The sequence below is a fragment of the Cucurbita maxima genome, unplaced genomic scaffold (assembly GCF_002738345.1).
Source record: "Cucurbita maxima cultivar Rimu unplaced genomic scaffold, Cmax_1.0 Cma_Scf00006, whole genome shotgun sequence".
NCBI lineage: Eukaryota > Viridiplantae > Streptophyta > Magnoliopsida > Cucurbitales > Cucurbitaceae > Cucurbita > Cucurbita maxima.
In genome coordinates this window covers 1,420,221-1,432,843 of record NW_019272022.1, presented here as the reverse complement: position 1 = coordinate 1,432,843, position 12,623 = coordinate 1,420,221, and the positions used below count along the sequence as shown (strand labels likewise).

At 38.8% G+C, this 12,623-nt stretch overlaps 4 protein-coding genes across 5 annotated transcripts in view; 2 read left to right on the top strand and 2 right to left on the bottom strand.

The window, feature by feature from the left end:
- The window catches only part of LOC111480500 (uncharacterized protein At1g21580), an 11,282-nt gene extending 8,325 nt beyond the window's left edge, over positions 1–2,957 (top strand). For both annotated transcript variants that reach the window (XM_023125573.1, XM_023125572.1), the window contains 5 exons: positions 938–1,025; positions 1,168–1,438; positions 1,530–1,572; positions 1,641–1,744; positions 2,283–2,957. In XM_023125573.1, the coding sequence (XP_022981341.1) occupies positions 938–1,025; positions 1,168–1,438; positions 1,530–1,572; positions 1,641–1,744; positions 2,283–2,717 (941 nt within the window). In that variant the 3' untranslated portion in view covers positions 2,718–2,957. The remainder of the gene's footprint in view (positions 1–937; positions 1,026–1,167; positions 1,439–1,529; positions 1,573–1,640; positions 1,745–2,282) is intronic.
- A 741-nt stretch (positions 2,958–3,698) lies between these two features.
- On the top strand, positions 3,699–4,695 carry LOC111480680 (NAD(P)H-quinone oxidoreductase subunit M, chloroplastic). The gene is made up of 2 exons (XM_023125843.1): positions 3,699–4,185; positions 4,364–4,695. Exons 1-2 carry the CDS (start codon positions 3,757–3,759, stop codon positions 4,544–4,546), a joined length of 612 nt encoding a protein of 203 aa, XP_022981611.1. The 5' UTR covers positions 3,699–3,756; the 3' UTR covers positions 4,547–4,695.
- A 373-nt stretch (positions 4,696–5,068) lies between these two features.
- LOC111480594 lies at positions 5,069–7,979 on the bottom strand. The gene is made up of 4 exons (XM_023125722.1): positions 6,810–7,979; positions 6,470–6,704; positions 5,832–5,914; positions 5,069–5,410 (listed from the first exon to the last, which is right to left on the bottom strand). The coding sequence occupies exons 1-4, from the start codon at positions 7,647–7,649 to the stop codon at positions 5,339–5,341; spliced, it is 1,230 nt and encodes a 409-aa protein (XP_022981490.1). The 5' UTR covers positions 7,650–7,979; the 3' UTR covers positions 5,069–5,338.
- A 979-nt stretch (positions 7,980–8,958) lies between these two features.
- Positions 8,959–12,623, bottom strand: part of LOC111480656 (BTB/POZ domain-containing protein At4g08455-like) — an 8,645-nt gene continuing 4,980 nt past the window's right edge. The window contains exon 2 of the mRNA XM_023125812.1: positions 8,959–9,598. Within this exon, the coding sequence (XP_022981580.1) occupies positions 9,134–9,598 (465 nt within the window). The 3' untranslated portion in view covers positions 8,959–9,133. The remainder of the gene's footprint in view (positions 9,599–12,623) is intronic.

The following is a 12,623-nucleotide window of genomic DNA, read 5'->3' as shown; positions in this document are numbered from 1 at the left end:
CCCCCCCCCTCCCGCGCACATTCCTTTCAACTAACTTGTTAAAGGCATTTTGTCATTCTTGCCCCTTCGATAATTTTCGTTTTTGGGGACCTAACATCACTCCCGAGCTGCAACCTTGTCCTCAAGGTTGAAAACAGGGAATTGCTTTTGAATCTCGCAGTCAAACTCCCATGTTGCCTCATGCTCAGGTAACCTCTTCCAGCAAACCAAGACTCCTTTTCCCCAAATTGATCATTCGTGCTGTCAATAAAGGGGTTCTGCAACCCACTAAAGTTCATCACTATGTATTGATGGGCCTACTTGCATTTCACGATGGGAGTTCAAAGCACCTTTCGATTGTGAAACATGAAACACTAGTTGGATAGTAGCGTACTTTGGTAATTGTAACTTTTAAGCTACTGGTCCAATTTCATGTTCAATGCAATAAGACACTCAAAGTATTTGGGAGATAGTTTCCTCATTCCTTTGCTTTGCTAGGGAGGCTTGTCTGTATGGTTGGGTTTTAAGCAACACCTAATCTTCAACTACGAGCTTTAATTCAAAGCATGCGTGAGCTGCAAACTTCTTCATGCCATCTTGAGCGGGCCCCCTCAAATGTGTTTTTAACACATAAGCAACACCTCTTTCTTTCAATTGTTGGTCCAATGTAGCATTGGTAATTTTCATTTTACCGTAAGATAGCAAAGGAGACAGGGAGGCTGCCCATAAACAGCCAGAAATCATGCTATTTCAATTGAAATATGAAATGTAGTATTATTCCATAGCTCTGCCCCGCTTAACCATGCTGACCAATTCTTCACGAACTTTCCCCGCAAAGTACATCAAATATTTCTCCACGCATTTATTCACTATCTCTGTCTGACACATTTACTCAGATGCACAGATTCATGGGTATAGACTTCCTCTAATGTTATTTTTCATTCTTCACGTCCTGCAGATGACCAAGCATCCGGTTCTACTCTGCAACCAAAAAAGACTGCTAAGAAATTTTTTATTCCACGGAGTCTAATGATTGGAAATGACGAGTATGTGACTTATTTAAGCTACAAAGCATGGTTTGAGTATATGCACACACCCATTGGATGAAAAGTATACTTGTATACTCGGATACCTACTATAGACAATTGAGCTAACATTCTTTTGTGGTTGACACTGAAAAACTGGCAGATATGTTAAGATTGGAAATGGCAATCAGTTGGTCAGAAATACAAAAAGACGAGCACGCATATTGGCAAATGAGAAAATTCGATGGAGTTTGCACACTGCAAGACAGCGTCTGGCTAAGAAGGGGAAGTACTGTCAATTTTTTACAAGATTTGGCAAGTGTAACAAAGAAGGTGGCAAGTGCCCTTATATTCACGACACTTCCAAGATTGCAGTCTGCACAAAATTTCTTAATGGTTTATGTTCTAACGCAAGCTGCAAATTGACTCATAAGGTTCAGCACTGATTCAATTGATGGGCCTTTTGTTGTTTAAGCTTTGGTCTAAATTGTCCAAACCTTCATCTCAATTTTCTTTCCTCCACAGGTCATTCCAGAAAGGATGCCTGATTGTTCATACTTTTTACAGGGTACTTTTCAAACTTCATTGTTTCCAAAAATTTATAGAACTGCAGGTTTATAATGAACTTCTTGACAGGTTTATGCAGCAGCAAAAATTGTGCTTATAGACATGTAAATGTGAACTCAAAGGCCCCTACTTGCCAGGCTTTTCTCAGGGGTTATTGTGCTCTTGGCGACGAGGTAATTTCCACTCTTTATTTTCTAGTTACTCGACTTGAGTGGGACTTTTTTAACTCATAAATATGGTCAAATTTTCTGGTCAAACACTTTCTGACAAGAAATTGAGACTTTTCAGATTCTGGTTAAACTCTACCAGTAGTGGTTTGACATCTTACCATGCCTTCGTTCTCTGATGGTTTCGATTTGACTGAAAATCTTCAAGTTTTTTGAATGCTTCATGATGCTGCACTCCTAACCGGGGACTCAATATATTTATAGTGGTTGCCGTTTGGTGGTGCTTCCTGAAAAATATGTTCGTAAACCGTTTTGCTGACTGTTTCATAGAACTGCCTTTAGAGGGTATTTTTTTCCAGTAAAAAAGGGTTGCACTAATTCCTCCTGGGAACAATTTATTTGTTCTGTTAAATTATCCTACTTAAAGTTTTGCTCCAGAAAATTATTTTAATTTTTACAGACAAGCAAGTTTTATACTCAATACATCATGTCATCGTGTGTGTAATTGTAAATCTAATGAAACTGGGTGTACCTAATTGTTCAGTGCCGTAAGAAGCACAGTTATGTATGCCCCTTGTTCGAAGCAACAGGTACATGTCCTGATAGACCCAAGTGCAAACTTCACCATCCTAAAAGACAAACTAAAGGAAGAAAAAGGAAACGATCAGAAGGGAAGAATAACGATCAAGGACGGTACTTTGGTTCTAAGAAATACAATGTTTTTGGGTCGAGAATGGTGGTGAGTGAGAAGCATCCTGTTAAGTTGAGTGATCCTTTTCCTGAAAAAGATCTGGCAGATTATATCAGCCTCGACGTTTCTAGTGATGAAGAGATTGCAAAAAGCCCTGACTCAACGAGCCTGAGTACGTCCTTTTGCGAAGGTTACCTCTCAGAGTTACTACTAAACAATCCCGACAAGCTAATCAAACCAGTTCGGATAATGACCGAGAATCTGACGATGCAATCGCTGGCAAACTGAGCTGCCTGCTGCTGATTCTGTGCCAGGTACGTGTCCAATCTCTCACCATTACAGTTTAGTTTAGTGTATACCTACTTTGCCAATATCTGTAACACAATCACAGTTTAGGTTTTCTAGTTTATAGCTTCTAGCTTTTCTTCTCAGTGCAGAATTGTGAAAAACTTCCCTTCTGCCATTACTGTAAATCAACATTTTAATGTGAAAGGAATGAAATGATTTTATGAGAAGTGGATGTGATAAGCTACACTGTTCTTTTTTAATTTTTTTTTTGGTTAGTCTTATGTCTTCGAATTAGCCGATTGTTCATTTTTTCCATCCCTTTTAGCATGAGAATTGAATGCGCAATTCCCACATGGTTTTGCTGAAATTTAAATGAATCTTTAGGGAATATTAGGTTTGCTGAAATTTATACTACTGGTTTTATTTTACTTTAGCTAAAATCTTTAATAAAAAATTGGATTGAAGGACAACTTGGGGATGAAATATGGTTGGACAAAATATAAGATTATTTATGGCTACACAAACCGTTGAGGATAGTTCTAGATCTAGGCCAAGACGAACTATTATAGGGGATTTATTGAAACCTTAAATTCGGAATATGGTAAAGTGGCTTATGGGGGAACTACGCCTTTGATGGGTGTCGCGATGGGTCTATTTGCGATATTCTCATCTAATATTTTGGGATTGTTATTGATTAAACATAAATGATATTGGAGAAATAAGTTGACGTAGATAATTACATTCACAATTAAACATAAATGATAAGTTGATATAGATAATTACATTCTTGTTACTCTGTTATTTCTTTTCTTTCGGGTGAGTGTGAATAAAGGTAATTTTGGAGGTCTAATAAGAACTAAAATAAATGGAACAGAAAAATCTTATCCACAAACATTTGAATTTCATTTTTGAAAAAATCTCAGCCCCACAAACAGAAGGACAAAAGGAAAAAATAAAAATCAGAAACTATAAAACAGAGAAACCAACCCAAACCAAAACCAACCATTTTGTAGGGATAAACACCAAAGAACTTTCCTCCATGTCAACAGCAGCTTCATCTTACATGGTCTTTTCCATGGTGGGTTGGAAAAACGGCAAACAAAACACAAGACCCTCGGCCAGATTTCCCATTTCTGCTCAGATCAATGAAGCTGCAGAGCAACTAAAGGTAGGTGAAGAAGAAGAGGCAAAGCCGAAACCGCCACTGTCGCCGCTGCGACCGGTGGAAACGCAGCCAAACGTGAAGAGCAAGAACATGAGCAGAGAGTATGGAGGGCAATGGCTGAGCAGTGTGACTCGCCATGTAAGAATCTATGCAGCTTATATTGACCCTGTTACTTGTGAGTTTGATCAGACCCAAATGGATAAACTTACACTTATTTTGGATCCAAGCAATGAGTTTCTTTGGAATCCTGAAACTTGCAACAAAGTCTATGCTTACTTCCAAGAGCTTGTGGATCATTATGAGGTATCACTCTCTCTCTCTCTCGTTAATTTAGCGGTATCTTTACTCGAATCTGTCATATCTTTACTCGAATCTTGGCTGACTGATTCATGATTAATCAATTCTTTTATTTTACTATGTTTCTTTGTTAATATGCTCTTCATCTAACCATCATTTTAAAAATGATACTTGAGGAAATCAGGGAGCTCCACTGACGGAATACACACTTCGCCTAATTGGTTCAGACATAGAACACTACATAAGAAAGATGCTTTATGATGGTGAAATCAAGTACAATATGAATGCAAGGGTCCTCAACTTCAGCATGGGAAAACCAAGAATTATGTTCAATAGCAACGACCTGCCTCAAGATCTACAATCATGATACTTAGTTAACAAATGTGAAAAGATGCTACATATTCACTATGTTGTGTTCCAAATAGATAGAATGCCAATTCCTCATTTTATACTTACATTTCTTTCCCTGTTTTGTACACGTAGTTTTACCTTCAAAGTAATGATTTCTCGAACGCAGCTTATCACATTTCCTTGACACATTAAAAGAAAACATACAAAAACATATCATGTAACCATTGTCAACTTTTGATAATCTTGGGGGCACTTCAGAAGTTTCAACAAAACCACAAGAATCTTGCTGACAACTATTAAAATTATAAAAACTAAATTGCAATCAATCATTTAACCTCAAAATCTATATCGAGCTAGTTGATATCAGACGGGTAGCAAGAGCTTTTCTCAGGGAAATTAGAATCACTTCAGCACAAAGAAATGTAGTTGTACCTTCAAATTCTTAAGAACCTTGAAGATCCTACAAAATTTATGCACAGAAATCATTTTCAGTTCCGTGTTTCATAATCAAAATCCTGGTACATTTCCTGACATTTACTTACATTGAAACCTTTGAAATTGAAAGGAGAATGAAACGCACAAATAAGAAGGAAAAATGCTACACTTCTGAGTTATGCAGAAGGAATGTGTTTCCTATACTTCATGTGGATCATGCAACAAATGAATGGTTAGCACCTACTTTATACCGTACTTACAGAGCATGAAACCAAAGACCACCAAAATACATTCAGGACACTGTTTTATCTGATTTATCCATCACCAAATACAGTGACTTGAACAAGAGCTTAAACTGAGCTACATTTCCAAGTTATGACAGTGGCAACACATTCAAGCATGATGGGTCCATCCAAGGCTGGAAAGCATCCTCATGGGACAAATTCTGAGAACCACACAATGTCGAAGTCAATATGGGAAGGAAACAAAAAAATTATTAAATAAAGCTGCTACAACATAGTTATCTCTTAATAATCATAGGATACAAATTTAAAATAGTTTAGTAGTTTCTCTCTTATACATCTAATAGTGTAAAATTGCCAACCACTTTCACATCGTGGTAACCTCCTCTCATCATTTCTCGAAGAGAACATATTCTTAAAAGTGGTAAAGGGCACTAAGATATAATAACTCTTTTCGTGGCCCAAGACAGAGACTCTTTACCTCCTTAATCTAATCCTTTATTGTACCAGTATAATATATTCTATTTCTTAAACTACAAAATTAAGTGCCCATTAACTACCATCCTAATTGCTGAAGAAGACGTCTACGAAATAAACATGTTTCACAAAAATATAAAAAACTACCTGCAACCAATAGAAGAAGCCACGCAGTAGGTTCAAAGTTCTGGGGCAATCATATTGAACTGATTGAATTTTCATAGCAAGATCTGCCAAAAAAAAAAAAAAAAAAAACAGAGAAGATAGATTCAATACATAGAATCCGCACTGATTATAATGAACATCGTGCAAATAAATTCGAAAGTCTAAGCAAAGAAATTAATGAAACAGAAAAAGGCAAGTGCATAATTTGAATCTACTTGACAGAATATTTACATGTCCAGAGGTTCATTGAACACTTCTCTTTGGGATAAACACAAAATATCAAATCAAGCTAGAAGATAGTTTCTTTAGCACTTCTTAGGTAGTCTTGACAATTGGAAGAGTGAAAACCTGAAAAATCAATTTTGGTGAAAGAATCAGATCGGGGGTTAGAACATCCTCTCTTAGGATGCACATCTTCACTAAGTGGTATTTAAGGAGGAATCTTTTTAGAGGAAAAAGATTGGGGGTGTTGAAAATACTAGTTCTTTCCAGAGATTACTCCTGTATAAGAGAATTACGTAGCTCATATAGCCTTTTAACACATTGAAGAACACTGATAACAAGAAAAATCCAATCAATATAATGGCAGTAGAAAATTACATTGGGACTAAAGCACTCACCATCATAGAGATGAAGATATGATTTGGCGCGAGATTCCAGTGTATATGGTTTTAGCACTCTACTACGTAATTCTCTATGCCGGACATGTGGCCTACGGCGGCCTACTTCTTGAAGAAAAAAGTCGTACTCACGTTGATCATATGGTTTTTGAAGAACTTTTATGAGCCTCTCCCTGAAATTGGAACTTTTATATATACCAGGACTCTGAAGACTCTTCCCACTATCTATATCCATCTGGAAAGAACAAAAAAAATCTATCAATCTAAGACATAACCAAGTTCTATATCCTTTCCCATTCAAATAAAGAGATATCACAGCATTAGAATTAGATATACTCACAGCGGAACGTAAATATTTTCTCCCAAATCTAGCACTGCTGCGCTTACATGAATCGGTGTTCATCTTCACCACTTCTGACTTAGATATACTTCCATCGTGCTCATAGACAAATCGCCTACCATCTGGAGGCATTAATTGATATCTACGATCATCATAAAGAAAATCTGTCAAAAATGTCTTATAGTCTTCGTCCATATTATCCGAGTCAGAATCGGATAGGGAAAGACGCTTAGCAGAACTGAGAAGACCTGTACCGAGCATTGTGCTTGAATTTCCATTGACCCCATTAGATATAGGTTTTGCACAATCCAGACTGAACTCTTCCTCAAACAAAGGAACCGGGCTTTCTTTATCAGTGCTCGCTATCTCATCTTTCCTTGAAGCACTCGTCAAGGTCCTGATAGTTCCAGGTTTTTTACTATTTTGATCTTTCTTCGGGCTTGATTTTTCGTCTTCCTCATACTTCACATACACTTTCATTCCATCAACTGATGGAATTTCAAGCTTATATGCTTTCCCCTCTTCAATCAAATGCTGAAAAAACATCTCATAAACAGGATCAACTTCATTTACCAACCATTTACAGCGCGAAGTCCCATTATCGTCATTATCACGCCCAAAATCCTGAGGTTTAGCCTCAACAATCTCCTCGCTGCTATCCACAAACTTCGGTAAATTATCTAAGAATTTCCGATATTCCGCATCGAATTCTTCTAGTTCATTCTTCTTCGAAGTTTTGCAACAGTAGTTCTTATACTGTCGATTCGAAACTAACCTTCTCTTCAGTCGCCTATCCAAACGTACATCCAGCGAATGATCAACAGTACTCCCGTTAACCATTGTGTCAAAAATCCACAGAAGAACCCTTTAACAACAGAAAATCCGGGTGGGAAAATTTACAAGTCTGTTTCCTCGTCCCTACGAGACATCAATTCTTCGACGAACTAGAAAACTTCAAAAGAAGATGAAGAAGTCCCGTAGCGTGTGATGCTTTTGAACTCGCAATCTTAGCCTCGATTCTTCCTCCGGTGGTATTCTGGGAAAGCTTTGCATTCAGAGATATGCCCTAATTGCCTTCGTCTTCACGACGAATCGTCTTCTGCTCCTCCAGTTCGCTATTTGCAACTCCTCTCCGTTTTCTTTGCAAGGGTTTATGTGGGTCATGTCAGATCGGGCTGAATTTGTTTTTTTTTTTTTTTTTTCGTAAATTAAATTAATAAAAAGTTTCGAAGTTTCAATCATAAACATTTTTTTTAAACAAAAAACTTTAACAAATTTTAAAATATTACTAAAAATCATTAATATTTCATTTTAAAATTATCTTTTAATAAAAAAAATTTAAAAATACCTTTTTTAACTTACACCAATTTTTTTTAAAACTTCAAGAACACCTTTTTAACTTTAATTTTTTTTTTTTTTTTTTTTTTTACTGTATGGGTGAGTTGGTTGACATAGGTTTGGGTGTTAATGAGAATGATGCATGAGTGAGAGCATTGCTTGAGCACTCGTGTGCATGCCAAGCCCTATGACCAAGGCGTGCTTATGGGTGCCAATGCTCGCCCTCGTGCATGCGCCAAGTCCCACGCTGCAGCAAGGCCCCTATCACCCACCAACACCTACCCAACGCAAGCACAACTACAAGTCCATGTTTACACCCTTATTTACATGCCCACTCCAAAGACACGCATGCTATACTATTTTTGATAATCTATGAAATATCGATAGACAGTTTTTGTCTATATATTGACGGTAAATTTTTTTATCAAACTTCTTTTTTCTTTTTTTTTATAAAGGAAAGAACGCTAATGTACTTTTAAAATATTATGAGTATTTTTTAAAGATAGTAGTAACGGTAAAGAGTATTTTTTTTTTTTCCGGAAAAATTTAAGAGTATCATTGAAACTTTTGAAAGTTTAGACTACGTCTAAGTACAAAATTTATAGATATTTTGACTAATTTATGGAAAAAAAAATCAAATCTTTTAGCCCGAACCTACCAACAGATAAGCTAATATTATATAGAAATGTTCGTTTAAACCGCCGATCAAGCAAATAATAAATTAGCTAAACAGGGCCATGTTCTTGTCTCCATCCAAATTATATATATATATATGTATTTGGGAGATTCAACCGAAGTGTAAGGAGAGATGCATGGAAATGTAGAATCATAAACAAATATAGAGACAAAATATTCTCAGCCAAATAAGCATACGTTCTTGTTTTTTCTTGACAAGATATGTTCTTAGTATTATTAGAGAGCATACTCATTGTCATTGCTAGCACACTGAACAAATCATAATGCCTATAATAACATCTACTTCACTTTTATTCCACACAACTATCCTTAGAAGCAGCAGTATTTACCTGTTTCGACATGTAAGCTTCAAAGATTTCGACGACAAGCCGTGGATCCGTTTCGACGAGCTCCATGTACTCCTCCCTTTTGGTAAGCTTGTCCATGTTCTCAATAATCACCGCTAACGCTGCATCAATCATATGCTTCCCATTGTGCCGATGGGAAAAGGTGTAGTTCAAGATTGAGTTGTCCCAATTCAGTTTTGATATCAGGAACTTCTCGCAATGAGCCTTCAGATGCTTCACTTCGTACTTTTCAGCCAAAACTAGAAGCTCATAAGCCATCTGTTCATCAAGACAGGCTTCTGCTGTGTACAGATAATTAACGAAGGTGCGGAGGGCGTCAAATGAAACGTCGCTGATCTTTATGGTACCACTACGGCTTTCCTCCATTTCGTTCTCGAGCATAGCTTTGAAAACTGGGGAGCGACTCACCTGAAGGATGAATGGACAGAGTAATTTATGATTAGAAAATGGATTTGTAGGCTCCTATCTATACTAAAAGAGCTAGGCAAGCTTTACGCAAATGAATATGAAACTCATCTGAAATAGTATCTATAACAGCCCAAACCCGATATTGTCCTCTTTGAACTTTCCCTTTCGGGCTTCTCCTTAAGACTAAAATGCATTTGCTAGGAAAAGGTTTCCACACCCTTATAAAGGATGTTTCGTTCTCCTCTCCAGCCAACGTGGGATATCACACTTGACCAGCAAAAAAAAAAAAAGAAAAAAACATATAATGGCTGGACAATATATATTCACCTATCACTCAACAACGCTCCAGAGAGATGAGTTAGAAAACCAAATCAAATCGCAAGAGAAAAACATTTCAAGGAATCACATGGGAGCCCCTCAAAATAAGAATGGAGTCTCACCTATTATCGCTTATGACATATGTCACAACCCAATATTTTACTATGAGCCGTGACTCAAAACGACAACATGAATGTAAGGAAAACAGTTGAAAATGTATTAGGCGAAATCATTTATTTGAAGTAAAATTTCAACACAAAGGTTCAAACCATGGACAATTTTGAGAACAAAGATAAAGAGAATTTGAATACAAAAGAAAAGACTGGACTGCGTCCTGTGACATGCATTCCTCTGTGACATCTCTGATCACGCCCTCTCTTGACCCGACGCCTCACGCACCTGATAAAGGAAGACATAGCAAGGATGATTATAAAAGTTATACTCAGTAAACCACCTAAAGCCAAATTACAAATGAATGTGTAGAACCCGAATCAAACAACACTAAAGCCAAATGATCAAAGACGGGTAGCGTACCTGTAACAACTGCGTCGGGCTCGTCAGCTTGCCTGACTGTGGTTGCATGGGCTACAGCTTGCCCCTGCTGATGTTGAGCACCCGGCCCCTCTGATTCTATGCCGCAGGTCAGTTAGTATGTTGATCGTTCCTCTGAGGGCAGTCTGCTGCAAAGTGCCCTTCTTGGCCACATTTGAAGCATGCATCTGCCCTGCTCTGCACTCCCCCATGTGAGGACGCCGACAATTAGGATAATGGTCCTGTTCTGCACCCCCTGCTTATCAATGCGACTGCAGGGCAGTCTACCAATTTTGGGTGGTTCCGGTCTGTCCTCTTTCCTTGAATTGCCGTGTGGGATGATTGGGCTGATCCTGATTGTAACTTGTCGATGTGGGGCATGTTGATGAGGCTCGCCACTCGAAGGGCTTCTGCATAATCAGAGGATGCCAGGGCTGCCACATGCCATTTTAGATCCTCTCTTAGGCCAGCAATGAATCACTCGGCCTTCAACTCCTCAGTACTAACAAATGTAGAAGAAAACCTTGCTAGCCTGTTGAATTCCTAATCATACTCCTCCACTGACTTGTCCCCATGTTTGAGCACAAGGAACGTTGCCCACATTTTCATTCTGGCAGTGATAGGATAGTACTGGCAGAGGTAGGCTTCTTTAAACTGGCACCAGGTGATAGTCTCTCCATGTGGTGCAATAATCCTTTGAGCGCTTTTCCACCAGAAGAGCGCCTCTCCCTTCAATATGTAAGTCCCACAATGGACCTAGTACTCCAGCGGGCAGTTCATAGACAGGAAGGTTGTTTCAATAGCCTTTAGTTAGGTCTCTACTGCGATGGGATCCGCCTTGCCTCCGTCAAAGGAAGGCGGTTTATGCCTCTGGAATTCTTTCAGGTAACGAGACTCCACAGTCATAGTCCCTTGCACTGTTGTCTGATTAGCCACCAGTGTCTGCATCATTTGGGTCATCCGAGACTGATTTTCCATTGAGGTTAACATGAATGCTTGTAATACATCCAATGTGAGTGTGGCTGACGGCTGGCTGGGCGAGACTTTCGTACTAGTGGTTGGCACCGATGGAACCTCCTTGGAGAAGGAAGCAATAGGGTCTATATCAGGCAAGTCTTGGGCCCTTGCTCCCCTTCGACGCTTTCTAGTTCTTGGTGCCCGCAGTACGGTTCTCTCGCTAGCTTGGGGCATGTCTCTAACCTCCTCTTGAGGTTCAGGTTGTTCCACTTTAGGTGTTGGAACAGAGGTGCCCTGAACGAATTTTCTTCATCCCCTTCTGAGTCCGGGCCCGACATAGGGTCCACGTCTCTTTGGTGCCATTATCTACCATAATAGAAAAAAAAAAATTGCGATTATAATTCATTCATTGCACCTCCTCCAATAAATGCGTAATTATAACACAGCAGAAAAAAGACATGGTATATTCTTTAAACACTAGCTTGACTTTTGTCTCTATGTTTCAAACCCGTGATGATATCTAGTCGCGAGCGGCATGTGTTTGATGGGCGTAGTCATAGAGGATACGACTCTCTAACCTAATGCCTACAGGACCTACGACCTGGTGCCCTGATACCAATCTGTCACGACCCAATATTTTACTATGAGTCGTGACTCAAAACGACAACATGAATGCAAGGAAATCAGTTGCAAATGCATTAATGCGAAATCATTTATTTCAAGTAAAATTTCAACACAAAGGTTCAAACAATTGACAGTTTTGAGAACAAAGATATGAGAATTTGCATACAAAAGAAAAGACTGGACTGACGCTCCGAGACATGCATTCCTCTGTGACAATCCACATCTCTGATCACGCCCTCTCTTGACCCGACGTCTTACGCACCTAAAAAAGGAAGACATAGCAAGGATGAGTATAAAAGTTATACTCAATAAGCCACCTACTTGTAGGCTCTCTTCGCGCTCTAGCCTTAACAGAAAAACACGGGTTTCTCATTGGCTCTAGGACATCTGGTTCTAGTTTAGCCCCTTGGAGCTTCCCTGGTTCTCTGTCCTTTTATTTAATACCTAAGAGTTCCTTATGCCGAGCTGTAATGACCGATGTCTCTATGAGGTGTTATCTCTGCATGGCTATTTGAGACTATATGGCATCTTACCTAGGGGTGTGCTAAGTACCTCCTAGGCCCATGATAGTCCCCTGTTTGGGGGGGGGGGGGGG

Bases quoted from the DNA above. Each gene is read 5' to 3' on its own strand.
- LOC111480594 (XM_023125722.1), bottom strand. From the start codon at position 7,649: ATGGTTAACGGGAGTACTGTTGATCATTCGCTGGATGTACGTTTGGAT. The intron at 6,705-6,809 runs GTGAGTATATCT...TGTTCTTTCCAG, and splicing joins GAAAATATTTACGTTCCGCT to ATGGATATAGATAGTGGGAA. The intron at 5,915-6,469 runs GTGAGTGCTTTA...TTTTTTTGGCAG, and splicing joins ATATCTTCATCTCTATGATG to ATCTTGCTATGAAAATTCAA.
- LOC111480680 (XM_023125843.1), top strand. From the start codon at position 3,757: ATGTCAACAGCAGCTTCATCTTACATGGTCTTTTCCATGGTGGGTTGG. The intron at 4,186-4,363 runs GTATCACTCTCT...TGAGGAAATCAG, and splicing joins AGCTTGTGGATCATTATGAG to GGAGCTCCACTGACGGAATA.